The sequence below is a fragment of the Pangasianodon hypophthalmus genome, chromosome 17 (genome assembly GCF_027358585.1).
Source record: "Pangasianodon hypophthalmus isolate fPanHyp1 chromosome 17, fPanHyp1.pri, whole genome shotgun sequence".
Classification (NCBI taxonomy): Eukaryota; Metazoa; Chordata; class Actinopteri; order Siluriformes; family Pangasiidae; genus Pangasianodon; species Pangasianodon hypophthalmus.
Window position 1 is genome coordinate 5,887,992 of NC_069726.1, and position 26,070 is coordinate 5,914,061.

At 38.7% G+C, this 26,070-nt stretch overlaps 2 protein-coding genes across 6 annotated transcripts; one reads left to right on the forward strand and one right to left on the reverse strand.

The window, feature by feature from the left end:
* Nucleotides 1-386: 386 nt before the first annotated feature.
* ykt6 (YKT6 v-SNARE homolog (S. cerevisiae)) lies at nucleotides 387-9,843 on the forward strand. Of its 5 annotated transcripts, none has more exons than XM_034312327.2 (9): nucleotides 387-651; nucleotides 761-961; nucleotides 1,229-1,363; nucleotides 3,175-3,257; nucleotides 4,651-4,751; nucleotides 5,383-5,487; nucleotides 5,912-5,977; nucleotides 6,534-6,635; nucleotides 8,048-9,843. In XM_034312327.2, the coding sequence occupies exons 3-9, from the start codon at nucleotides 1,260-1,262 to the stop codon at nucleotides 8,081-8,083; spliced, it is 597 nt and encodes a 198-aa protein (XP_034168218.1). In that variant the 5' UTR covers nucleotides 387-651; nucleotides 761-961; nucleotides 1,229-1,259; the 3' UTR covers nucleotides 8,084-9,843. The 5 variants fall into 5 exon arrangements, with proteins under 5 accessions (XP_034168218.1, XP_026799550.1, XP_026799549.1 ...); XM_026943749.3 differs by having other exon boundaries at nucleotides 761-881; XM_026943748.3 differs by lacking the exon at nucleotides 761-961.
* On the reverse strand, nucleotides 9,840-24,730 carry ddx56 (DEAD (Asp-Glu-Ala-Asp) box helicase 56). The gene is made up of 14 exons (XM_026943747.3): nucleotides 24,593-24,730; nucleotides 21,325-21,486; nucleotides 18,674-18,828; nucleotides 16,802-16,969; nucleotides 16,570-16,660; nucleotides 15,414-15,655; nucleotides 14,249-14,395; nucleotides 13,208-13,321; nucleotides 13,025-13,119; nucleotides 11,870-11,943; nucleotides 11,612-11,701; nucleotides 11,416-11,521; nucleotides 11,208-11,305; nucleotides 9,840-10,666 (listed from the first exon to the last, which is right to left on the reverse strand). The coding sequence occupies exons 1-14, from the start codon at nucleotides 24,647-24,649 to the stop codon at nucleotides 10,589-10,591; spliced, it is 1,677 nt and encodes a 558-aa protein (XP_026799548.1). The 5' UTR covers nucleotides 24,650-24,730; the 3' UTR covers nucleotides 9,840-10,588.
* Between the last annotated feature and the right edge of the window lie 1,340 nt (nucleotides 24,731-26,070).

Below are 26,070 nucleotides of genomic sequence, written 5' to 3' on the forward strand. Positions count from 1 at the left end.
TAATGTCAGCTTGGACCTTGGATGTGTTCTGGGAGTGGAAAGTTCAATAATAATAATAATAATAATAATAATAATAATAATAATCGCTCCATAGCTTTAATAAATAGCAGAATATTATTGAACACATTTAAATAATAAGCCTAATATTTGTGCCTAATAATGGAATTATTTTTAAAATGTCTGCTCTTGAGAGATTTCTTAGCTTTGCTATCAGATTCTGTTACATTACTTTTATTTTGTAATCCCCTAAGTGCTGTCATACTTTTTCCAGTGGTCGCTTCCCAAATGACTTCTTATTCCACATCTAGTGCACTACATAAGGTGTGTCGCCATTTTTTTCTAATCCTTCGTAGTGTACAAATACAGGAAGTACAAAGCCATTTGGAACACAGCCTTTCCTCCTCAGCCAGTTAGCGGCCAAGTTTCACAAGCGAATATCTGGTGATAACGTTTCTTATCTGTAGCGCCGCTGTGACGGTCGAATAATCGATTAAGGTCGTGTTTATGTTTCACAAAAAAATATGGTTTCATTGTAATATATTAAAACCTAGTATTAACACAGTTAGCATTAGCTTCAGGAGCTAGCTGCTTCACAAGTTTGTTTGGATTTAGCCTAACCTAGCTTTCATTTTCCCTCACCAAACCTTACAGGTAAGATTTTAAATGTCACCATGAACTATGTGTTTATAACGCGTAGTTTGTTGCTCTTGTTGTGAAAATAATAGTTGCCTTCTGTTAATTTTTTATTTTTTTTTGCTAGCGTGCTAACGCTGTGAAATATTTAAGTGACACGTCTACCAGTATTACGACAAGTCCCGCCTCCTGAGCCCGGATTGGCTGAAATCTGGATCGGCACTGTCCAATTGGGAGCCTGACCACGAGTAAGCACTGTTAGCCAATCAGAGCGAAGGAGGCGGGATAATAGGATCCAATCCGAAGGCTGGAATTTGTCTGAATACGGGTAGAGACAAATAACACACCCGGCTTTGCTAATAATGCTAGTTACGTGCTAATCTTTTTCTTGAGAAAACGAGCTGGAGGTACTGAGGAGCTAAGCAGCAGCCAGTAATCCAATTAAATGTAAACTGTAATTCTGTAATGAACTAATTTGGTAAAATGGTGATTGTAACATAAATATCTTGTTAATATGCAGTTACAGTGGTCACGTGGTCATGGGAGAGTTTCTGTCAGTGTTATGCTGATGTTTATCTGTGTGTATCTGATCCAGGTCTGCTGATAACCCAAGCTGAATAAGAACCATGAAGCTCTACAGTTTGTGTGTGTTGTACAAAGGATCGAACAAGGCCAACCTTCTCAAAGCAGCCTATGATTTGTCATCATTTAGTTTTTTTCAGAGATCCAGGTAGGTACCTGACCTCCTCTTGCCCGTAGGTAGGCCAGGGTTTCACGTACTACATTTCAGCCAACTACCACCATTTTACAATTTAATTTTCTCCGGGATAAATCACAGAGATGGGAGTCTTCCACAATGGGCCTTTACACATGATGCTAAAAATCCTTACATACACCTCATTTTAATACAACAGATTATTTTGGGCTTTATTATAACTGATTGTTCAAGTCAAGTCAGATTTTCTTTATAAAGCACATTTAAAGACACCATTAGTTGATCCAAAGTGCTGTACATAACACCATAAAGCGTCACATCAAATAGCGTCATAAGATGAAGAATAACACTAAGTTTTAAGAGAAGATTTAAAAATGGCTAAAGACCTCACGCGAAAGAGGAGACTGTTCCAGAGTACGACAGCGGGGAATAGATAGAAGAAGTTGATTACAAGATCTTAGTGCTCTAATAGAAGAGTAAGGCTGAAGAAGGTCAATAATGTACTGTAGAGCAAGACCAGCAAGAGCGTTATATACATAAATAAGAATTTTATAATCAATTCTGAGCTTAACAGGAAGCCAAACTGAACTAAAATGTGCCGCCGGTTTACAAATTCGATTTACAGAAACGCTGATTTTCTTTCTACTCGTGTGTATGTTGATCACCCATAAAGTACAAAGGACGTTCCCAACACAGCTCATTTCCATGTAGTGACACCCACAAAACTCCATAAAAGGTCAAGCTGGGACTGCTGGGAGCATGAAATGAATGATCAGGGTAAAGGTCTTTAAAAAAAAAAAAAATAAAAAAATAAGTGGAAGTTATTTTGACTTGAAATGAAAGATGAGAGTAAAGACTAAAATGGAAATTATTTTGACTCACTTCTATGCCAATAAAATATTTAATAACATTAATATTAATATTATTAAGTGAGCGCGAAATTCTCCATCAGCTAAGGCATTTGTTTACGGTTAACGGCTATGCGCAGACAGACTGGCCCGTTCTCCGTTTATACGGTGCCATTTCTTTTGTCATAATTAAATGATTAGTTTTAATTAATTAATGCCAATAATTGCCCGAGTGGCACAACAGAAAAGCGTTCTCTCTATCATCTGGAGATTGCAACTAGCCAATCATGGGCATCATCTGCATGCAGAAGGGGGTGGATAGCACTTTCCTCCGAGCGTCTTACACCGCCCCTGACGTTGCAGGAGTAGCAGTTTGAAAAAATGCAGTCGGCTGGCTTCACTTGCCTCAGAGGAAGCTATTATGCCTTCCTGGTTGGTAGCTATTATGTGATAGGGAAGAGCTGTCTGATAGGTGGGAACTGGCCATGACTAAATTAGAGAGAAAATCAGGGGAAAAGCACCCAGAAATAGTATTTTTAGTTCTGTAAACATAATAAAAATAATCAGTTTAAACTCAATATATTCCATATATAAAAGTGCAGTAATCCATGCAAATTATGTGATTTGAAGTCAGTCAAGTTGAGGTTTACATTAGTTAGTCTTCTTGTATGTAAATTTACACACACTCAGGAGCAGGAGTAGGATATGAATTTACAGTATTTTCATGAATACCAAGTTTCTTGTGCAAATGCACATACGAAAGATTTACGAATAAATCAATGCGTATCCAGTTTGATAAATGAGGCCCCTTGTCTGTGTTTTATCATATACTTTCCAGTTATGTGTGTGTGTTCCTGTCTAATGGTGTTCAGCTCAAGTAACTGTGATCAGGTCAAAGAATTGCGATGTAATAAGTTTCTGGCCCACCCATGGTTCTTAACAATGTCTTGACTTGTGTCACTAAATCCTATCTTTCAGTGTACAAGAGTTCATGACATTCACCAGCAGCCTGATAGTCGAGCGCTCCTCGTTAGGAAGCCGTGCATCAGTCAAAGAGCAAGGTTAGTAAAGGTTTGCTGGATGACACCGAAGCGTTACACTGATTTCTGCCCCTGCTTTGTGCAGGAAGATGTCGTTATTCCAAACCAGTCATTACTCTCACTGCAGCTGGAAGAGGAAACAAGTGAGCTGAAGTTTCACAGTAATTAGAACAACAAATTGGCCAGCTGATGTTTATCTTCAGCCAAGGACTGACTCTGGCCAGCTGTCGTTGCCTACCACTTGGTCTGCTGGTTTCTCTGTGATTTACTGCCTAAAGGAGTTTTTTTTTTTTTTTGGTAACCGTATTGATTACTTTAATCAGAATGTTCAGTCAGAAGTGTTTCCTCATTAGATTTAAGGCCATGATTTTCTCCTCGGTCGATGCTGATGTGACCGGCATGTCAAGTGCATGAGTGAGACTTGGATGATGCTGGGGAGGAAGTACAACTGAATTAAGCACGGAAATATAGTACAGTTTGATTCCTTAGTCAGTGTTCAAAGATCCACAGCACAGATTATTTTATAAATAAAATCCAGCTATCAGTTAGGCTTATAAATAATATCTAAATAATTATAACAACAAGAACAGATTAAATCATAATGAACGATATCCACCACTGTAATGCCATTAAAGTAATCCTGGAGAAGTGTTACTACAGTCTTATACTATAGCCATGTGCTGATTCATTTTCTATAACAGCAGCTCTGATATTAGTTTCTATTGCAAGGCAAATCATAGGTCTGTATTAATCCATGTGTTCAGTATGTTTGTTTCTTTAGTAGCAGCTTACACAGGGACGTATATGATGGATGCGCAACATAAATGCATAGTTTTCTGTGAGAAGATGTTTATTGAACGTTTGTGGAAGGAGTCTCCAGTCTCAGAAGTAAAACTGTAACTATGACTTTTCTGACATGGGAAAGTTTTCAGCATGGAGGGCTTTATGACATGACAAACTGCATTTTTTTTTCTTATTAACTTCAGGAGGGAGAAAAAAGCCTGTCTGCTAAGTAAAAGACTGTTTATAATTGCTATAATGTGATGACTTGTTTCTGTTCCACAATGAATAGTTTAAATGTAAATAAAATTGTTAGCTTTGGCAAATTGCTGTGGTAAAAAAAAAGATATAAAACACTTCTGGACATGCCCTTATAGGAGAATAATCAACTTTGGAGTGATAACAGTACATCTCTTGTACATAGTGCCGCATTACACCACACCATTGTTCGTTATTTTCCTAAAGCAGCATGCCTTGTGTGTTTTTTTTTGTTTTTGTTTTTTTTTCCCCTTACTTAATCATTGCCACTTTCATATGTCACCTTTATTTCCCATACTCATTTTGTATGAACAAAAATGCTGTCCAGAAAGATGATGTGTGCCAGAATTGTATTTCTAACTTGTCTTTTCCACAGAATACCTGTGTCACGTGTACGTCCGGAACGACTGTCTCAGCGGAGTAGTGATTGCAGATAACGAGTACCCCTCCAGAGTGTGCTTCACTTTGCTCGATAAGGTGGGCTTGTGTGGAAACAAGTGGTTTCCTACGTTTCTTCAAGTTTAATTGTTGAAAGTTTTGTTAGTGTTTCTTCTCTTAATAATTTAGACTTTAATGTTTCACTGGAAATTGAGCGTCTGAAATCCTGGAATGTTCAGATCAGTAGTGTAAGGTTTTTGCAGGCTATCCATCAGAAAAGGGAGGGGATAGTAAACAGGAAGTAAAAGGTGAAAGCGTTCATGTTGTTGCCTGTTTAAACAAATGGTGTTGTGCTTCAATGGATAAGAAATCCGCAGCCTTCAAAGTCACCTTGCAGGAATTGTATGCTTTGTATTCTTCATAGCCATATCACAGAAATCATATACAGACTGCTGTAATTTAAAGGAAAGGCCTGTTATGTGAGAGGAGGCATTTATTTTGGTGGCAGTGGTTGGAGTTCGCTTGTCTTCTTGGAAATAAGGTGAACTGCAGTTCAGTACAAAGCGAGTGATTTGTCCAAACTGCCTCCCTTTCAGAATTTTGTTCAGGTTGAAACGTAAACCAGCCAACTGTGAGGATTTCCCTGATGTGATGCAGTAAAGCAGCTCAGGCTGTTTCCCAGCATCTGTTTTCATATATCTACATTTAATTTGGTTTGCCTCTGTTGCAGGTGTTGGAGGAATTTGCCCGGGAGGTGAACAGCATAGACTGGCCCTCAGGCTCACCAGCTACTGTTCAGTATACCGCCTTAGACAGCTACCTGGCCAAGTATCAGGTGAGATGGATACACGTCTATGGTTATTTCATAGGAATTTAAGCCAGAATATATTGAGTAATCTCAGAAAGAAAAAAAAATCATGTGAAGCACCTGTTTAAGTGAATCAAACTGCAAATCCAAAAACACTGAGCAGGCGTCAATGTCAAGCAAAATATTTACCCATAACAGGTTTGGTTTAGAAAAGTGAATCTTTTAAGTACCGAAAGCTACCAGGTTTAATTTGATAATGTGTGCACGTGCATGATATCTACCTGCAAACTGACTCTGTGATGACATCACACGCGTACCATTATGCCAAAAGCTGTGTGAAGAAAAGTTTCATAACTTTTAATTAACCATTTCATTTCTCCACATGAATGAATTTGCCTTACAAGAGTCACTCTAAAGAACGAATCGTTCATAAATCTGTTTATTTCCACAGAACCCGCGTGAAGCCGATGCCATGACTAAAGTGCAAGCTGAACTGGATGAAACCAAAATTATTTTGGTGAGCAAATGTCATCACACAAGCAACTTGCTAGTTATCAATTATTAAAAGGGTTTATTGCATATTTGATAGTCAGATCAGTGTTCTAAAGTGAGCGTGAGAATGCTGGTTTTTGTGGAAGTGGTTTCAGTTTTTAAGCCCTGCCCAGTTATTTTGATCTGCTTCCTTAGTTCAGTAGATACTATCAATCATTTTCATTTTAAATAAAAACATCCCTGTTTTTGTGGTTAGCTCTGAGATCCAGTCAGTTAACGTAATGAAAAATATGTCTAATGATGTCTTATTTAATTCACGTGAGGGGCCGACAGGACCACGGATATTAAGAATTTTATTGCAGCCACTAATTGATCATGTTCATGCGAGTATTTTCGCTATTATATACTGACCTTACATCGTACATCATTTTATCACCTAAACAATTTCAGTTATCTAGTAATGACTTTGGGGCTTTTTTTCCCCCAGAACCACAGTTTTCAGTGTTTGTAATACACTTTAACTACTACTGATTCCCAGCATACAAGTTGATGTTGACGTGATTGTCTGTTGTCTTCTGCAGCACAACACAATGGAGTCACTTCTGGAAAGAGGAGAAAAGCTGGATGACTTGGTACAGAAATCAGAGCACCTGGGAAACCAATCAAAAGCCTTTTACAAAACGGTTAGTATAATGACTCTCCGAATGAAATGGTTTCAAGCAGCACAGCAAAATAATACGAAATGTTGGGTCATTCTACACTACAGTGGCAAATGCTGTCCTCCGGCTTTGTAACCATTAAAACATCTGGAATTATATCATGATAAATATTACAATATGTTTTCAAACGTGGTTGTTATTTAAGATTCTGACAAACAAATCAGTTGGTTTGCCTTCGACAGTGGAATATAACTTTAAAATGACTAATAAAAGCAAACAAGTAAGGAGTAGATGATGACAAGGCATGTCCGTATAGGAAAATAATCAAAGATAGAATAAAAAAATAAAATGGTGGTGTGATGTGGTCTGACGTGAAGCAGCGTTAGTGTTACCAGCCTAGTTTAATAATTTGTGTAAGGAATATCACAACAAACTGGTTATACGAAAGTAATCCAAGTGGGGTGGAAGCGCACAGTCTGGAGTATGTTATTCCGCTTAAGCTATTTGCCAACAATTACAATGTTTAATTTATTAATGAACAACACATCACACTTGTTAATGGTTTATAGTTAGATTTAATGTTATGGAACATCCACGAGTCAAGTTTGTTCCTGTGAATACTTCTGTTCTAGACTTGATAAACAGTCATTCACTCCCCAGCTTCTCATTTTCTCTCTGTCTCCGACAAAAAAACTTCACCACATCAACAATTATACAAAGTTTTATTAAATCTGTTTATTATTAGTCTTAGATTATATGGAGCCTCCGCCACACAAGTTCCTGTGTATGAGCTGTTTCTATAGTAACAATAACGTATTAGAACGAGCACATTAATATAAACCTACCATTCACGTTACAGCCGGAGCAAAAATAATTCACACCTCCTGACCAATCATATTCAAGAATTCAACCATGCTGTGGTATAATTTCCAATAACAGCACATCTCTTACACGACAGTCTGCCATTGCGAATGATTTTTTATTTATTAAAGAACGTCTAATTTTTAGTAGTTTATATTAAAAAATAAAAAGCAGTTCATGCGAGAAACCACAAAGTGTAAAGTCTGTCTTAATGCTACCACCACCATGCTTTACTGTGTAGATGTTTAGAAAAATTAAAGGCACAGGTTACGTTTATATGAAGCATCCCGCAATATGAGTGTCTGTGTAAATTGTTACTATCCAAACAATTTGTTCGAATGAGCACATTAATGTAAACCTTGTAGCTGGAACTATTGTCTAGCTGTGCTGTTATAGAATATTAATCAGCACCTTCTGACCAATCAGATTTAAGAATTCAACAATGCTGTAGTATAATGAAAGTGAATCTTGGTGCTCAACATTGCGATTCATTATCAGTCATTTTTGCATTCACATGTATATTCAGTTCAGATAATACACTAACGTCGCATGCGTCTGTGTTGTGTTCTTGTCAGGCACGGAAGCAGAACTCTTGCTGTGAGGTGATGTGATGAAAGCATTGTGACGGATCAGACTCTCCTGGACCACCTTTTCTTTATCTCTGTCCTCTCTCTTATTTCTCTCTGTCCCTCTCTTGGCCTGGGCTCAGATATAGAACAGACTCAGCAGTTCCAGAGACCTTATAGTGAGTGTTGAGGATAGAGAGAATCCCTAATTATTATTATTATTTTTGTTTGTTTGTTTGTTTTCTTTCCCTCTCAGATGGGTTAGAGGGACTGATTTCCCAGACTACACCACACTTAACTGCACTGTAAGAGGGTTTGCTATTTCTTCCGTGCTCTGAGACAGTCCGCTCAGGGCCTGGTGTCCGCAGGGTTTAGGATGGAAAATGCACGGCGCAGAGAGAAGGTTAAGACATAAAGTCTCCATTGTGCCTTACTTTAAGTGGCTGTGCATTAAGTTAGACTGTTAGCCTTAATATTGAACATTTCAAGAGATGGGTTATAGTGGGAAAAAAATGTTTTACATTTTCTTGTCTTTTAAAACTGGAAAATGCATTGATCATGGGTGATGACCAGGTTTGAACTCTAATGTCTTATAGAGTGTATACTTTAAATTCTTTACAAATTGTGAAATAAATGGAGTGCACTATGTCAGACTAGCTTTTGCTTTGCCTACATCCTTTGTTATCTTTGTACAATGTAAGCGATTAATTAAAAAAAAATATATATAGTTGTATTTTCACATTCCTAGTTGTATTCGGATAAGCATTCAAGTGTTAAAGGTAGTGATCATGCTTAGGTTTTTTTTTTTTTTTTGCTTTCTTAATAGTCAAACGTCAAGTGTGGTCTCCTCTGAAATCAGTCCCTTACCCTCGAATGACATTTAATAACAATATATACAGTGTCTAGTTCTCTTATTTTCAGACAGAACTAACAAACGTGAACGTGTCTATACTTTAACTATCGGTGACACTCTACAATCAGTGTTGAGTCTAGAATCACATTGGATCTCTATAATGTTCGGATTCCTTTCTTTACTTTTGGCACAAGCTGTAGTTATAAAACTACTAAAACTATCGAATCCCCATCTCGGGTGGTTTTAATTCGCCGCATCCCGAAATGTTTGTTGTTTAGGACTTTTAAAGTTCCTAAAACTCCTCTCTGTGTTTATGTATATCAGAGAAAGGTTTAAGACTATCAGATATCTGGAGTGCATAGTGTGGCTGATGTTCAAAAATGACACGTGTTGAAGTTTTGGGTTTATTTTGTGAACATTCTTGTGATTCCATGGCGTAAAAAAATTTTCTTAGTGATCTGATGGTGTTTTACTTTATGCAGAGTTGTTGCTCAATCTGTGTGGCTTGTGTGTGTCTCTACGCAATGTAAGGGTTGCATTGTATAAATTAAAGTGTGTTTCCTTGTCAAAAATACGACAAGCTGCTCTGGAGGACCTTCTGAGGTGCCTTTTTTGGTAATTGCCAAATTCCTGCAGCTCATTCAGTCTTAATTTAAGATTGAATGGCACCATGTTTTGTGTAGTTGTGTATAAAACTAACTTGGCAAAATATATTCCTCAGACATGTACATTAAAAGTGTTTATAGGCAAAATGTTGGGTAATATTAGGCAGTAAATATGCTGTAACATTTTTCTTCAGTTCAGACGCAGTTAATCCGCTTTGTATTGTAGTTTTTTCTCTTATTCCCATCTTAATGTGCTCACTGTATAAATGTATAATTAACACTGCAGTTGTATCAAGTGAGAAACGTCTTTTCAATCTGTGAAAAGGAAATAACATCACATTGCTGAATCTCAGGTTGTGGGATTTTTTTTTTTTTTTACATGACAGTCTGTAAGAACAGTGAAGTAATCATTTAAAACTAAAACCAATATGAAAATGATAGCAAATTATTAATTATGTTTCACTTACCATCATTATGTTTTGAACTAGAAAACAGCCTTAATAATAGCCTTGTTGTTCAGGAACAAAATACAATCAAATAAAAACAAAAACTGACATTAAAGAACTGTTAACATTAATTTACATATTTTGGATTATAAGTAATAGAAGAAGGTTTGAAGGATGGAATGAACACTGAATGATTTTAAACATCAGGATACAATGATGGTTTGGGTTTAAGTGATTTTAGTTTCAGTTCTAAATGATTACAATGACCAACAAGGCTGTCACACTGATCTACATTTTAAGGAAAACTCCTTGGAGCTTGTTCTTCACATAAAAACTGAGTGAAGGATGTGAAGCTATTAAGGAACGGTCGGTATGATCTCACATGTCCAGCACTGACCATCTCAACGTCAGCTCTACCTCAGAAACCATCTCAGTGAGTGTGTTCACGTTCCTCAGGTATGTTATTCAGCAGCACACTTTATGATACTTTATGACTGCCGTGTAAGAAATTTATTTATTCTTTATAGTCAGTTCAATGCAGGTGTGTCCTTGAAGAACATCCATCCAGCTTGGCATGTTGGGAATTAATGAGTGTTTTCTATCCCAATGTCTCTATTGGTTTGTAGAAAAATTGAATCCTGTGCTGTTAGGATTTGTTGTTCTGCTTCCTGGCTTTCCCAGTGTAGCGGAAACTCTTCAGTGGGTTCTTCCCTCTGATATTCTTCTGCAAGCATGAGGAAAGGAGACAGGACATTAGAACATTGTGTACATTGTGTTTACTAATTATTAGTGGTATGTTCAATGCATTTACTATAAGTAACACATTACAATGAATCACATGCCACCGGTTCCATTAACATATTGTCAAAAGTAGCACTAATATAACTCAAGTATTATATGTAATACAGTACAGTCCAAATTGATATATAAAATATTTAGCTTTTTTCTATGTCTAATTTTATAAAATATTTTTTATAACTCAACCACTTGATGCACCAAGATGCTCTCCCATAATTACAAACCCTTTCCCCCCCCCCCCAAATAAGGAATAAAACACAACCGTGCATGCTGTTTATAGGATAATTATCAATGATGGGATGGTGATGGGTTTTAATTCCTTTAATAACAGCAATTTGCCAACGATTACATTTTATATTTATTAAAACAATGAAATGTCATGCTATTTATCCATCTATAGTTACATTTAATGTTACAGAATATCTGAAAGACAAGTTAGTTCCTGAAGTAAGTAATTTCAGTCTCACCTTGAAGGCAGTTTTCACAACTCCCTTTGGGTTGGGCTTGAGCTTCTTCTTCTTCCGGCGTGAGAGGGGGTTGACCAGATTTTTCATTGTTGAAGGAACTGAAATAGGGATTAGGAAAAATGTTTTCAAACTATTTTATCTTCCCTAATGTCTCATGCTTCAATAATACCTATACAGCTGTGAACTGTTAATAGGAATGATCTCTTACTCAAGTAGTCTGGCACGTTTTTCAGGTGGAGTTTGATGATCGCAGGATGGAGGTCTTTGTCATGACGGAGCAGTTGCAGATCTCTCGGATTGTCTTCGAAGTACATCTGGATCAAAACAAAGCAGTTTAAGAGACGGACTTTGCAATCTTGTATAAACTGTTTATGAATTTTTTTCGTAAACTTGTCTACACAAACCTTAAGCTTCTCCGAGTTGAGCAGCTCCTGCTTGATCTCCTTTAATCTGGCTTCCTTCACTGCTTGCTTGGTCACAGACCTCATCGCATCCTACAGGGATTTATAATAATAATTTATTTAATAACAACTTATTTCTGTAGCTCGTTACACACATTAAATGGCTTTAAATAATACTAAGCCTAGTCAAGTTGGAAGACTTGTACATGTTAAATTAGTGGCAGAAAAAAAAGTGTGTGAGTAAATATGTAATCGTCATACCCGACATCTGTATCTAAATCCTTCTATTTCATCCATTTTGAACCCGTATGGCTTCAGGGCGCAGTTTCCGCTGTCTGCACACGAGGAACACAAATATTTAGACTTCAAAAAAGTAGATGTTTCAAAGTGCTTAAGCGTTCTAATTTACATTAAATGTGCAGTCTGGGATTTACAATATTGCCATGCAATAGATCTGTGGATCTGCCTAGTTTCCTTCAATTCAGACAACCTATGAGGCATTTGTAGAGAGGATGTGTGTTTACAGCTGCAGCTCACCTTACAGGCAACAGAGGATTCTAAATAATTATAAATTGCTCCTCTAAGTAATGACACAGCTCTTTATATACAATATATGCTAATATCTTGGGAACCTGCACTCTATGCCCAGTCTTAACTGCACCCTTAAACACCTTTGGATTTCTTTTTAAAAGCTGAAGGGAAGTTTGTTCGAAGATAATTTGAAGGCCCAGAAGACTTTGTGATCAGCACAAAGTTGAGGGATGATTCTGCTGATCTGATGATGATGCTGTTTATGAAATGTACATGTGCAATAATTGTATGCACTTGTATTTTAAAGATATAACATCTGAATTTGTTAACCAGTAGCAGCTCAGCCATGGAGCAGAATCCGACCATGTACAGTATATCTGCCGTTCCATACATTTGAAATTCTTATTACCTCTTTTGGGGGACCAATGAGCTGCCCATGCTCAAGGGAGGAAAAGAGGACAGGACCGTTAAAGACAGGACTGTAGGAGTCACATTTTTTATTAGTCTTAAAATCTGCCACATCCACCAAGTTCTTGTAAATCCATTCCCTTAACAAATTTTGCCCTTGTGCTGCAAGTGGTCACTAGTTTGTTGCAGGCTTTTTGGCCTTCTGAGACATGAGCTAATGTCAAAGAGGGTATATAAAATACAGAGTGTCCAAAAAGTCAGTAACCGACTTTGTTGATCCGACATATTTTGTTGAGCAAAATCCACAAAAACATGATACAGCGGCTGAGAAAATGCGTAAGGGTGAACATGCAGAGCATATGTTGTAAATAATAAATACAAAATACAAAAAAAGTATATGTAGTTTTACTCTCATTAGTTCCTGACTTTTCAGACACCCTGTACAGTATCAGAACTCAGAATGAGCGTGAGTGTTACCTCCTGTGAGAGCACTCTCAACCTCCTCCAGCAACGACAGCTCTGAATGGGAGATGAATGTGAGAGCTGTGCCTTTGTTATCTGCCCTTGCAGTCCTGCAAAACGCCAAGAAACGGCAAATTATGAGCAATTCACATCAGTATAATCAATGGACGTGAAGGTATCTGAGAAGCTGATGTTCACCTGCCAACTCTGTGGATGTAGGATTCAACAGAAGCGGGAAAATCAAAGTTTATGACATTTGCGATGTTCTGGAAGTCCACGCCTCTGGACACACCATATTCTTTATCTTTGCCTCTGAAAAAGATTACAATCCAAATGTCATTCTTGAGTTAAATTGGAATTTCTACAGAATTATTGGCACCCTTCGTTAAAATGAGCAAAAATTAATACATGAAAAAGAATAACATGTTTTTCCCCCACAAACACAATTTTTTTAAGGATTAATTTTTTTCCCCCTCTACAAACACTGGTTTCAAAATTATGGGCACCCTTACAATAAATAGTTTGTAACACCTGTCCTGGAAATAATAACAGCACCGAGTCTCTTCCAACAAAATTAAACTCCTTTATATTCTTAGGTTTATGCACATGGAGACTGAGATGGTCATTGGAACGTGGTCAACCCTCACCATTTCACCATTTCTGTGTTGATTTGGAAGAATGTTTGCCCCAAATCATCAATGATCAGCCTCCATACTTTACAGTGGTCTATTAGCAGCTTTTCCTTTTAAAGATGAGATGGTTCTTCCTACCAAACAACTACTGCAGCACTTCCACATGGCATTCAACAGCTGGTTTTGAAACTTGTCAACCACAAGAATTACTGTAACTGTGTAATTCTAAAACCAATCTTTAGGCTCTTTTTCTCTCTTTCATATCCTCCTCACTGCTTGGGAGAACAGTGTGTGCTCATGGGTCCAATTCCTGAGAAATGATGTATTCTTATACCCATTACCTCATTTGCACGGATCATCAACTATTTCGTCTCTTTTGTGTTGTTTGAGTTAGTTTTTCCCATGGGAATGGATGATTTCTGTCCAACCTCATAAATACCCCAAAGAAATGGGGCATGGTTAAACAGAAAAATAAAAGATTTTGAACAATGACAAACTGTTTGCATTGATTTAAAATATTCCTTAAGGGTGCCAATAATTTTTTTTATATAATGTCAATAAAGTATATATGCAATGTGAACATACTGATCAACTAGAAAAACCATACGTTTTACTCTTTGTCTTCTTCTTCTTCTTCTTCTTCCCACTGCTCTCGGCACTTTGGGAATCAGCAGTCGGGTTGTCAAGCCCTTGCTCATCTGTGGCTATGATGTAATCATAGAATCCCTGATTGAACTGTGATATGATGTGACACCTAGAGTACGAGAATAGAATTTATGTTGAATTATGTGCAACAGCACTTCTGAAAATTGAATAAAAACAGCACCTCTGACTATAGACATTACAAGACTATGTATGTTTGCTGTTTGGTTACGTGACAGTTTACATAACTTTAAATTTTGGAAAAAAAAAAAAATCTAAAAAGTCTTCCATAAGTCATCATTTGAAATAATTTCTAACCTGTTATTTTGAAAATAATCTGCTAAGTCTACATTCGTTGGCCACTTTAATAGGAATACCTGTTCCCCATAATCATTCATGCAATTACCCAATCAGCCAACCCAATCATGTTCCAGTAGTGCAGTGCATAGAAGCATGCACATAGAGGTCAAGAACTTAATGTTAATGACAGTCAAGGGTTAATGCTCAGACGGAATGGGGAGAAAAAATGAAGACCGGAACAAGACCATATGCCATTTTTTCAATCTTTAACTATCCGGTTTCTGTGAGCCTGTGCCTGCTGTAGCCTCAGATTCCTGTTATTGGCTGAAAAGAGTGGAACCCGATGTGCTTCTGCTGTTGTCGCCCATCTGGCTCAAGGTTCTGTGTGTTCTTGAGATGCTTTTCAGCTCGCCACAGTTGTAAAGAGTAGTTATCTGAGTTAGCGGAGCTTGCCTGTCAGCTTGAACAAGTGTCTGTCCATTTTAATCAACAAGTTCTCTTTTTTGCACCATTCTGTATATACTCCCAGGAGATCAGCAATTTCTGAAACACTCAAATCAGCCCAACACCAACAACCATACCACATTCAATGTCACTGAGATCACAATCTGATGTTTGACCTCAACATCAACAAAAGTTCTTGTATTTGCATGATTGTATGCATTGCACTGCTGCAACATGGATGGCGGATTAGATACAGGTACAGGTGTTCCTAATAAAGTGGCCAGTATATATATATATATATATATATATATATATATATATACACACACTAAATATTTCGTCCTTTTTTTTTTTTTAAGTTAGCACGTTAGTCTGCCAGTACTTGCCTCGAGTGCACGGGGAGTTCGGAGTTGAGGACGCAGGAAGGAATGCTGAACTGCTCCAAGAAAAGCTTGAGCCTGTAACAGCGATCCAGACTGCCGACGAATATGAGCGTCTTGCCTCGCACCAGGCCAAGTTTGAGGAGTGTGTAGATGAGGAGAAACTTGTCCTCCTCCTCACACTTCACACTGTACTGCTGCAGCTGCGAGCTGTCTGGAAGCTGGGAGCCTTGTAGCTTCAGCGTCACCTACAGACACACAGGAAGAAAATGGGTAAGAATTAAGCAGGGCAAGAACCAGGTCACATTTGTTTATTAATTTTAATCCTAGGAGCAACATTCAATATGAACTGTGTTTAGCATTTAATAGTAAACATATTAAAGACTAATAATAAATAGTAATTTAGTTTTTCCACAATGTGGTATCAGGGGTGTGTCCAGGACATTTCATTGCCTGGTGGACAAGTACATTGATTAGGCTAACAGTCACCAGGATTTTTTCTAGTCTTGTTCAAAAACAAAAAATCAGCTTTCAGGGATGGCAGATGATCTTTTCAGAACCAGAAACACACATGAAACGCCGACAAAACCGAACCAAATAAACTCTAACGCAAAGTCAAACACTCCTGCTAGCACAAACACACTTGTAGTGAAATATACTGAGAGAAAATAAAGACGCTAGCCACACTTGAATAATCTTTTACGTGCAATGTGAAGAGAAAAAGTCACAGCTCATAGCCAACGAGTTTCTGTCGAGGGAGTAAACACGAAATGCTACTTCAGACTCTTTGACTATACCTACATAGAGTCGTCTGAAACACGGAAATTTATATACTTATTTGCGTCTGTATTAATGAGCTCGAATAGCTAACATTAGCTACCATTTTTAGCCTAGTAAATATATTTCTAGGCAACTGCAACATGAGAGCTTTTACTTAACCAGTCTAGCTAATAAAGTTATGCTTAGTCCATGCCTGTTTATCATGCTTTCATCCTGATCTTATTTTGAGTCAAGTTTTGCTTTTATAGCTCGATTTTTAAATGCTGAATCCTGGCTTAATTTAATGCAGCATTACGATTAATCTAACTTTTAAAAAAGGTATCTGCTTTCAAAAGTATAATTTTATTTCTCTCCCTGGTAAAACAATGCCTCTGATACTTACAGGGTTGTGTAGAACGAGCTCCTTCAAGGCCTGAACATCGTCATTGAGTGTAGCAGACATTAAGAAAGCCTGATAGATCTTAGGCAAGTGACTGTGGGGAAACAGTAAAGCCATGTTTAAAGACTTCATCCCATTCATTCATTCTCATCGGACTTCCATTGTGCACTGAGCAGAGAAGAAAGTAGACAAAGATGCAAATTCATGATACGTGTGACGGGTTTCAAACACTCACCAGATGAGGTTCTTAAGATCAGCCTCGAAGCCAAAAGAGAAAACGAGGTCTGCTTCATCAATGACGAGCATTTCCAGAGCATGCAGCGCCAAGTTCTGGGCTTTGATATGGGCTTGCACCCGAGATGGAGTTCCCACCACAACATCTGGCTTTTCCATCAGAATTGGCCTGCAAGGACACACACATTTTGACCTCGCTATACAAATTGATCCACAGCATCGAGTAAAATCAGGGATTCACATCGGCAGGAGGCGGAGCCATAAAGGGATGAGTTCTCGGCACTTTTTCAGTGTGTAGTCTTGTAAACGCTCACAGCAGAAACGCCTTCTAAAATTAATTCACCATGTTAGTTTCTCAGAGTGGCGACTGTAATGAAATGTCTCCTTTATGACAAACTATTGCATCCATGTGCTTATAAAAAAGGGCCCGATTGAGTTTCTAGCATCTTTCCTTTTGACGTGCTTGATACAGACGACTGTCTGCAAATTGACCTGGTGTCTTTTTTTTGGGATCATCTTCCTTCCATCACTTTCCATGGCCAAGGGTGGAGCGACTGATAGCATTGCAAAGTGGAAAGGGAAGTGATGCTGCTGAGTTCAATTTAATGCAAATAATAAGCAAAGTTACATGGCAGCTACCAGTGGGCGAGAGGAACAGTGGTTAACTTCTCCTCCATAGTGTGAAACATCCTTAGTTTTTGGTTCCTAGTTGCAGCTTCTGAACCAGCCTGTGAAAGTTGTTGTGTTGCTACGTAGAACATTGGTGGTTTTTTCTTCCTTTTTTTTTTTTTTTGGCAGCAGTTGAACTTGATTGGTGCAACAACCATAAACCTATTATCATCGATTATTTCCACTTTATCAAAATGATCTCCCATATTTCCATGCTGGTGTATCTGTGGGAACCTAAGGGAGGGCCGATAGGAAGGACTTTTGTTTTTAATTGTTCGGCACTGCACTGATAAAGGGAATCCCACGTAAGACTGAGCCTTAACGGAAGAGGTGGTATGTGTGGTAAACGCGTCAGCAGTTGACGTGTGCACGTCAGCAGTTGACGTGCGGATTATTCGACAAACAAGTGGATTTCCTTCGAACTGGTGAACTGTCCGAATGGCGAACCAGCACGGATTATCCTATTTCTGATGAACAGTCACAAAGGTAAGACACAAAGTTTTTACTCTTGTAAACGGCTAGCTGTTTCAGAATCATGGGCATAATGGAGCCATAGCCTGTACGTAGACTGCGTATATAGTATTTTGGGAGGCTTTAATAGACTTCTGAGTCTGCTAGAAGAGCAATATTTTGATAATGTATGCGTGTTGGTGAGGTCTGAATCATACACTGGTGTGTAAAAATAAATAAATCTAGTTGGTAGGTGGTTTTTGCATGTGTTCTCCAAAGCTCGCGGCCATTTTGTGCTAGTCTGGAGCTACCAGCTAAAACATGGCCGACGGTTTGAATACCATGACGCATAAATATTTCTGCAGGTACAAGAGAAGCATTAGAGAGCACTAGTTCATTTTGTTTAAAAAGAAGGGTCAAGTTTAAATGAACTCAGAACAACTTTGTTTAAATGAAAGATTACATAAAAAAGTAAAATATGATCAAAGTTCAGATTTCAAGGGCTTTATGAAAAGTCTAGACTTTGGAACAGGTCTGTTTTGAAAATAGGTTCTCAGTGGGATTGACTACATAAAATAAAGACATTTAGATGTACTGATTTTGCTGGCGAACCCCACATTATAATCTGCAAGATTATTCCAAGGACATTTAATTGAATTTCCCATTTTAAGTTCTTTCTTCATGCTGGAAACCTAGTCTATACATTTATAAATTTTCCAGTTTAGGAAAATTCCAGAATTTTAATTGCACTCACCTTTGCGCTGATAACTCTGCTTTGCCTGAGATGTCGGCCACACGAACGTCTCTGGCACAGTAGGCGGTGAGCTGGCGAATCATGGCCTGTACCTGCTGTCCCAGTTCTTTGGTGGGTACCAGGACTAAAGCTCGCACTGCCTGCTCTCGCACCGTCTTTCACAGAAATAAGACGATAAAAATCATCGAATCCCTCTGACCACTCTCATTTGTTACTCCAACATTAATCACAGCCGTGATCCTTCGGTAGCAAATTAACACATCACAGCAAGGATCTGAGATTTTAATAATTTACAAAACACTGTATGAAACTTTACTGGTTTTACGTGTACTGTCAAATTTTTGTTTAACTTGCCATTGCTTACTGTGCTTATACAGTGGGGCAAAAAAGTATTTAGTCAGCCACCAATTGTGCAAGTTCTCCCACTTAAAAAGATGAGAGAGGCCTGTAATTTTCATCATAGGTACACTTCAGCTATGAGAGACAGAATGGGGGGGAAAGAATCCAGGAAATCACATTGTAGGATTTTTAATGAATTAATTGGTAAATTCCTCGGTAAAATAAGTATTTGGTCACCTACAAACAAGCAAGATTTCTGGCTCTCACAGACCTGTAACTTCTTCTTTAAGAGGCTCCTCTGTCCTCCACTCATTACCTGTTTTAATGGCCCCTGTTTGAACTCGTTATCAGTATAAAAGACACCTGTCCACAACCTCAAACAGTCACACTCCAAACTCCACTATGGCCAAGACCAAAGAGCTGTCAAAGGACACCAGAAACAAAATTGTAGACCTGCATCAGGCTGGGAAGACTGAATCTGCACGGGGGGACCTAGTGAATGACCTGCAGAGAGCTGGGACCAAAGTAACAAAGGCTACCATCAGTAACACACTACACCGCCAGGGACTCAAATCCTGCAGTGCCAGACGTGTCCCCCTGCTTAAGCCAGTACATGTCCAGGCCCGTCTGAAGTTTGCTAGAGAGCATTTGGATGATCCAGAAGAGGATTGGGAGAATGTCATATGGTCAGATGAAACCAAAATAGAACTTTTTGGTAAAAACTCAACTTGTCATGTTTGGAGGAGAAAGAATGCTGAGTTGCATCCAAAGAACACCATTCCTACTGTGAAGCATGGGGTGGAAACATCATGCTTTGGGGCTGTTTTTCTGCAAAGGGACCAGGACGACTGATCCGTGTAAAGGAAAGAATGAATGGGGCCATGTATCGTGAGATTTTGAGTGAAAACCTCCTTCCATCAGCAAGGGCACTGAAGATGAAACGTGGCTGGATCTTTCAGCATGACAATGATCCCAAACACACCGCCCGGGCAACGAAGGAGTGGCTTCGTAAGAAGCATTTCAAGGTCCATGGAGTGGCCTAGCCAGTCTCCAGATCTCAACCCCATAGAAAATCTTCGGAGGGAGTTGAAAGTCCGTGTTGCCCAGTGACAGCCCCAAAACATCACTGCTCTAGTGGAGATCTGCATGGAGGAATGGGCCAAAATACCAGCAACAGTGTGCGAAAACCTTGTGAAGACTTACAGAAAACGTTTGACCTCTGTCATTGCCAACAAAGGGTATATAACAAAGTATTGAGATGAACTTTTGTTATTGACCAAATACTTATTTTCTACCATAATTTGTAAATAAATTCTTTAAAAATCAGACAATGTGATTTCCTGGATTCTTTCCCCCATTCTGTCTCTCATAGTTGAAGTGTACCTATGATGAAAATTACAGGCCTCTCTCATCTTTTTAAGTGGGAGAACTTGCACAATTGGTGGCTGACTAAATACTTTTTTGCCCCACTGTAGTTTAGCTTCAAACAATTAGACTTTTAAAATATGGTTATTTGGTTAGTTCCATCCATATTTTTCCAGTTTCTAGGCATGAAACTCTCATCCACTCAACAGAATCAAGAGCCTCATTTATCAAGTTGTGTATAAATGTTTTCATAGGCCACACCTACAACTAAAACTTTTCATACGCATGTGGGGCTCATTGTAGGTTGTGATAAAGCCTACCAGATCGGTCACTTATACATCACTTAGTCCTGGCTCTAAAGTGTTAAAAGAACGTGCCTTAGCAAACACAACCGTCTTACATGCCAGCTGACACTTTTTCACAGCAGCATTTCTTTTGTCTTAATTGAATAACTAATATTATTTGTCTTAATTCATGGATTTTCAGGGTTTTTACAAAATATTCATTAAATGTGTGTTTAATTGAAATAAATAGGCTACTTACACTTGACAGCGAAATCCGTACATAAAAGTGCAGTAACTTACTGGCAATTATACGATTTGAAGCCGATTAAATTGAGATTTACATTAGTGAGTCTCTATATATGTAAATTTACACAAACTCAGGAGCTCTCGTAGAATACAAACGTTATTCCGAACTAACAGGATTTTCATGAATACTAAATTTCATGTGTAAACGATTTACAAATAAAATGGTTCATATCCAACTTGATAATGGCGCATATAATTTGTCCTCAAACTTGACCAAAATGAAGAACTTAGGGAGAAAAGTGTTGAATATTGCAGTGTATAGTAACCAGTTATCAGCACATGCGTACTCACTCCCTTACTTAATTCCATCAGAGTGCTCGGTAGTCGAGCTCACCGATTGTGAAAGTGACGCTCTACCTGCTTAGAGGTGAGGATCCGCTGAATCAGCGGTACAGCGTAGGCGGCAGTCTTCCCTGAACCAGTCCGAGCTCTTGCCAAAAGATCCTTCCCTTCGAGAGCCAGTGGAATGGCTTTTTCTTGAATGAGAGTCGGCTGGGCCCATCCGAGGTCAGCTACCGCCTGCCAACACATACAGCGTCATAAACATGAATGTACAAACCGAATCAATTTGCTATATTTAAAAGGATGCGTTATATATTTGAATCACGCCTTAAACATTCAGGTATTTGTAATGATCCAAAATCCAATTCAAAAATAAGTTGTTTTTTTTTTAACCCTCTTTAGCAGGGTTCATCAATTGGATCTAAATATGGACCCAGTAAAGTGTTTCAAAGGATCAGAATGCTGTAGAAGAACCCATCAATGTATAAATTTAAAAAATTGTCCGTAGTCAAGTTTTTTTTTTTTTTTTTTTTTTTAAATGAAACATTGCAGCTTCTTTTGCAGATTCTTGCGACCAATCTCATGCATTTATGTAAATTATTTAAGAGAAAGCGACAATTAAGATTATATAGCACCTTAACACACGCTGGCTTTAAAGTTACATTTATGTATTTGATTTCATAATTCTCTTTCAGCCCTGGAATGTGTATAATATGACAGGGCATGTACAGTTAAAAGAATGCACTGTGTTTTCATAAGAGTTGAATCCCAAGTAATGCTATACTCATGTCAAGGAACAGTTTTGCAGTATACTGATATACTCTGAAAACAATATTCCTCTAGCCATACAAACTGCTGTAATGATTTATCAAGCGGTCCAAAATAGGAGCCCAGCCTCAAGCAAAAAAAAAATTTAAACCTTGATTTAACATTTATTTTCAAAAAACATTTTCGGTTGGGGCACATGAGTGAACTATTTTGTCAGGCAATTTTGTCAAGCAAGGAATTTTATGTAACTGGACCTTCATAAATTTTAGTTGAACACCCCTGCTCTATAGACTTGATCTGTGCTTTCGGAAACATGACTGTTTTTAAAAAAAAAAAAAAAAAAAACGTGAATGAACAAATCAGTCATTAGATTACCTAGACCTGATCAAAAGGTGTTATTAGAGGTCCAAGCACATCATGTGGGAAATAAAGTGAACAGTAAAATGTTTATCCTGTTTCTTTGGCTGAAACCATAAAAATTTGCCTAGGATTTTTTTTTTTTGCATATGTTCACAAAATTAATGTCAAATTACTCAGCAGAGTTTGAACCTCAATAATGATCAAAAATATACTGAGATTTGTAAACAATATAGCCACCATTTTCCAATCAATTCCAGCAAGTTCAGAGTTTAAATTACTCAAATTACTCAGCTGTAACTTATGACATTAAATGGATTCATATGAATCCTGAAAGGCTTCTTTAAGACTAGATGCTGAGGCTGTGTGCCAAGTTTGGTGGAGCATGACTTGCTATAGGATATTAAAGTGAATTTTTAGAATAACTCTGTAATAGGCAGTTTAAAGTCGAAAACATGCAGTCATCCAGCAACCAGTCTAGCAGCTGGATCTGAGAGGTTTTAGGCATACCTTTTTTTCAACTATGTTTGATACAGCAGGTGTGTTTCCTGTCACCAGTGAGATGCACACAGAAGAGCTAATATCATTTGCTGCATCTCAATTCGCCTACTTATACTATGCACTTCTTTTTGTGAAGAAAAACTACATACTTTTGAAGGAGTTGAAAAAGTGTCCACGGAGCCACACTTCGAAAATCTACCGGAAATAGTAGACCATCCTCATTTCAACATACTACCATTTGAGACACATTAATTCTAATCTCGGATACTATTTAGGACGGATAGTAGGCGAATTGGGACGCAGCAATTAACTAGGTTTGCCAGGTTTCAGCAAAATTTCCAGCTATCCCAAAACGTTGGAGAGTCGTGGCCTAATGGTTAGAGAGGCAGACTCGTAACCCGAAGGTGAACCTGAAGGTCGTGGGTTCGAGTCTCAGGTCCGGCAGGGATTGTAGGTGGGGGGAGTGAATGACCAGTGCTCTCTCCCACCCTCAATACCACGACTGAGGTGAGACCCTTGAGCAAGGCACAGAACCCTCAACTGCTCCCCGGGCACCGCAGCAAAAAAGGCTGCCCATTGCTCCGGGTGTGTGTTCACTACTGCGTGTGTGCACTCGGATGGGTTAAATGCAGAGCACAAATTCTGAGTATGGGTCACTTCACTTTCACATCTCAAAAACCACACAAAAGACCTGAAAGTAGTTCAAAAAAAAAAAAAGCATTGTTTTTCTTTGCATGGGAAACAAGATCAAATTTCTGATGTATGGACTTTATCCACTCCATAAACCTCCCTTTCATTTTTTAAATCATTGGCCATTAGAGGTCATTAGTATTTCAGTGGAACTTAAATAAGTGTAGAATTGTGAAGGAGGACTTTATGAAGATTTATATTTGTTGGACGGTTGATTATAGCCACCACAGAGTCTGATCAAGGTGAAATCTCTTGTACTGTATTGTTGTACTGATGTAAGTAGAGTTCTACAGGGTGTCCCAGAAGTCTCCATACATTGGGGACTGTGCTTGCCAGCACCATGTCAGTCATGTCTTTGCCGGTGGATGATCATGGACATCCACGTCTCGGTTGATCCTCAACACTTCCAGTCTTTGAATGTGTCAATATGTTACATGCATGTGTGATGTGTTTGCCATGCTTCCTGTTAAATTCCACTGCAACCTTGTGATCCAGCCATGAGACTGATTTCAATGTTCTTCTTTTGTCAAAGGCATTCTTAAAGACTATCTGAAAAAATATACATAATATAATCTAAGTATGGTAAAAAGTGTTAATCTCCCCTACGTATGGAGACTTTTGGGACACCCTGTGATGATGCTAGGGTTACTTCAAAAACATAGCCGCCGTCAGCCAATCAGATTTCAGCAGGCATTTCACTCGGTTAGCATTTAGTTACCATGACAAAACCTGATATATATGTTCACCTCTGGTCTCTTTAGTGTTTTATTTAAGTAGACAAGAGCTAGGCTAGGTTTTATATTATAATTTCTTTACATGAACCCAACCCTCTTATCTATTATACCTTAGCTTCAGTTAAATACGTACGAGTTAGCCGAAACGAGGTATGGAGTTAGCAGTCGAGGATCAACATGTAAGAGCTGGGAGAAATTACCCATCATGACCCAATCAGTTTTCATAACAGCATTGAGTTTGAGCCTGTATATAATTAATAAACCGTAAAATACTTAGTTACGCTAAAATATACCTTTAAAAGACGGTCGTCTAACCCCATCTCATGGAACTGAAGCCTCTCGGAAGTCATGTTTAAAGCACGTGTTACTTGTGAGCATGCGCTTTAGGGTTACTTACAGCACTCGACGAGAGCTCGGGCCCAGGAACACAAAGAAACGGCATCTGAAGTCGGAATTCCAGCTCGGATCGGTCTCCTAGGCTCCGAGCAAGTGACGTCAAATCAACATGGCGGCCCAGAGCATCAGCCGTAAACAAAGTAGTGCCTCTTACCTATAAACGAATTATGCGTGTGTATACAGTCCTGGGCCAAACCTAAAATGGCAAATATTAAGTTTTTAATGGTCTTAAATCATCATTGATCAAATCATTGGTCAGAAAATTAGCAACAATTAAATAAATGCACTCCTGAGACATCTTGTGGCACCATTTGCTCTTTTACTGTTGCTGCAGTGAACTGTTCACGGAAAAGCTAGAAACAGGGAAATTCACTTATATAGTCTTGTACACAAAGGTAAATTATGATAATGATTATAATATTTGATGTAAAATTCAAACTAACATGTCTGGGTGTACAAATTTTTCCAAAAATATCTTCTGGGATTTTTTTTTTTCTTAAAAGTCCACTGATGGAGTCCTGAGTACGAAGTTGCTCGTGGCAACTGCAGCCCCAAAGCCACTACAGCAATCGCAGTCCCAAGCCATTACAGTACAGCTCCCCATATGTGATCCCCAAGCCATCTCCACAGCCCCCAGGTGGCACTATCCCCAGCAATCCAAATGGTTTTTCAGGCCGTCCATATGGGGCCCCAAAAGCAGCGAGCGAACTCAACCGATGAGAACTCCAACCAGAAGTAGGGCATCAGGATGGGTCAGGCAGGTCCGGGGAGCAGAAGGGGTCAGGATCACTGGCATCTCAGAAGTAGCATGTGTAGCTTGACAGAGAGTGAGGGAGAGATTGTTAGGTAAGCTTTTGTCCTCTAATGGTTAAGGACAATGTACTTTGCGTGCAGAGTGCAAGCAGGGACTCCGGCAAGACTAGCTATGACAGCATAACTAAAAGGGAGAGCCAGAAGCTAACACAAACATGAGGGCACCCTGGGACATAAGGCAGCCAGCCACTCCACTGTTGACAAACCTGAGTGAACACGTGAGAGTGGGGGGGGCGACAGCATCCAAACATCCCAGTTCTCCACAACACTCTTTTGCCTGTGAACCCTCCAGACCTGCCCCTGTACCTAAGAAAAAACTATTCACAAAAGCCTTGACTAAACAAATATGTTTTCAGCCTAGACTTAAACACTGAGACTGTGTCTTTAACCCCTGAACACTAAGCGGAAGGCTGTTCCATAACTGTGGGGCTTTGTAAGAGAAAGCTCTACCCCCAGCAGTAGCACACACTATTCGTGATACCAACAAATAGCCTGCACCTTTTGATCTAAGTAGGCGTGGCGGATCATAAAAGACCAAAAGTTCGCTCAGGTACTGTGGCGC

What these genes read in the sequence shown, in the direction of transcription:
- ykt6 (XM_034312327.2), top strand. Translation starts at nt 1,260, where the DNA reads ATGAAGCTCTACAGTTTGTGTGTGTTGTACAAAGGATCGAACAAGGCC. An exon ending in AGTTTTTTTCAGAGATCCAG is followed by an intron (nt 1,364 to 3,174) that starts GTAGGTACCTGA and finishes CCTATCTTTCAG; the next exon opens with TGTACAAGAGTTCATGACAT. An exon ending in GCTTCACTTTGCTCGATAAG is followed by an intron (nt 4,752 to 5,382) that starts GTGGGCTTGTGT and finishes CCTCTGTTGCAG; the next exon opens with GTGTTGGAGGAATTTGCCCG.
- ddx56 (XM_026943747.3), bottom strand. Translation starts at nt 24,649, where the DNA reads ATGACTTCCGAGAGGCTTCAGTTCCATGAGATGGGGTTAGACGACCGT. An exon ending in GCAGAGTTATCAGCGCAAAG is followed by an intron (nt 16,970 to 18,673) that starts GTGAGTGCAATT and finishes GTGTCCTTGCAG; the next exon opens with GCCAATTCTGATGGAAAAGC. An exon ending in AAGAAGACAAAGAGTAAAAC is followed by an intron (nt 13,322 to 14,248) that starts GTATGGTTTTTC and finishes AATCTTTTTCAG; the next exon opens with AGGCAAAGATAAAGAATATG.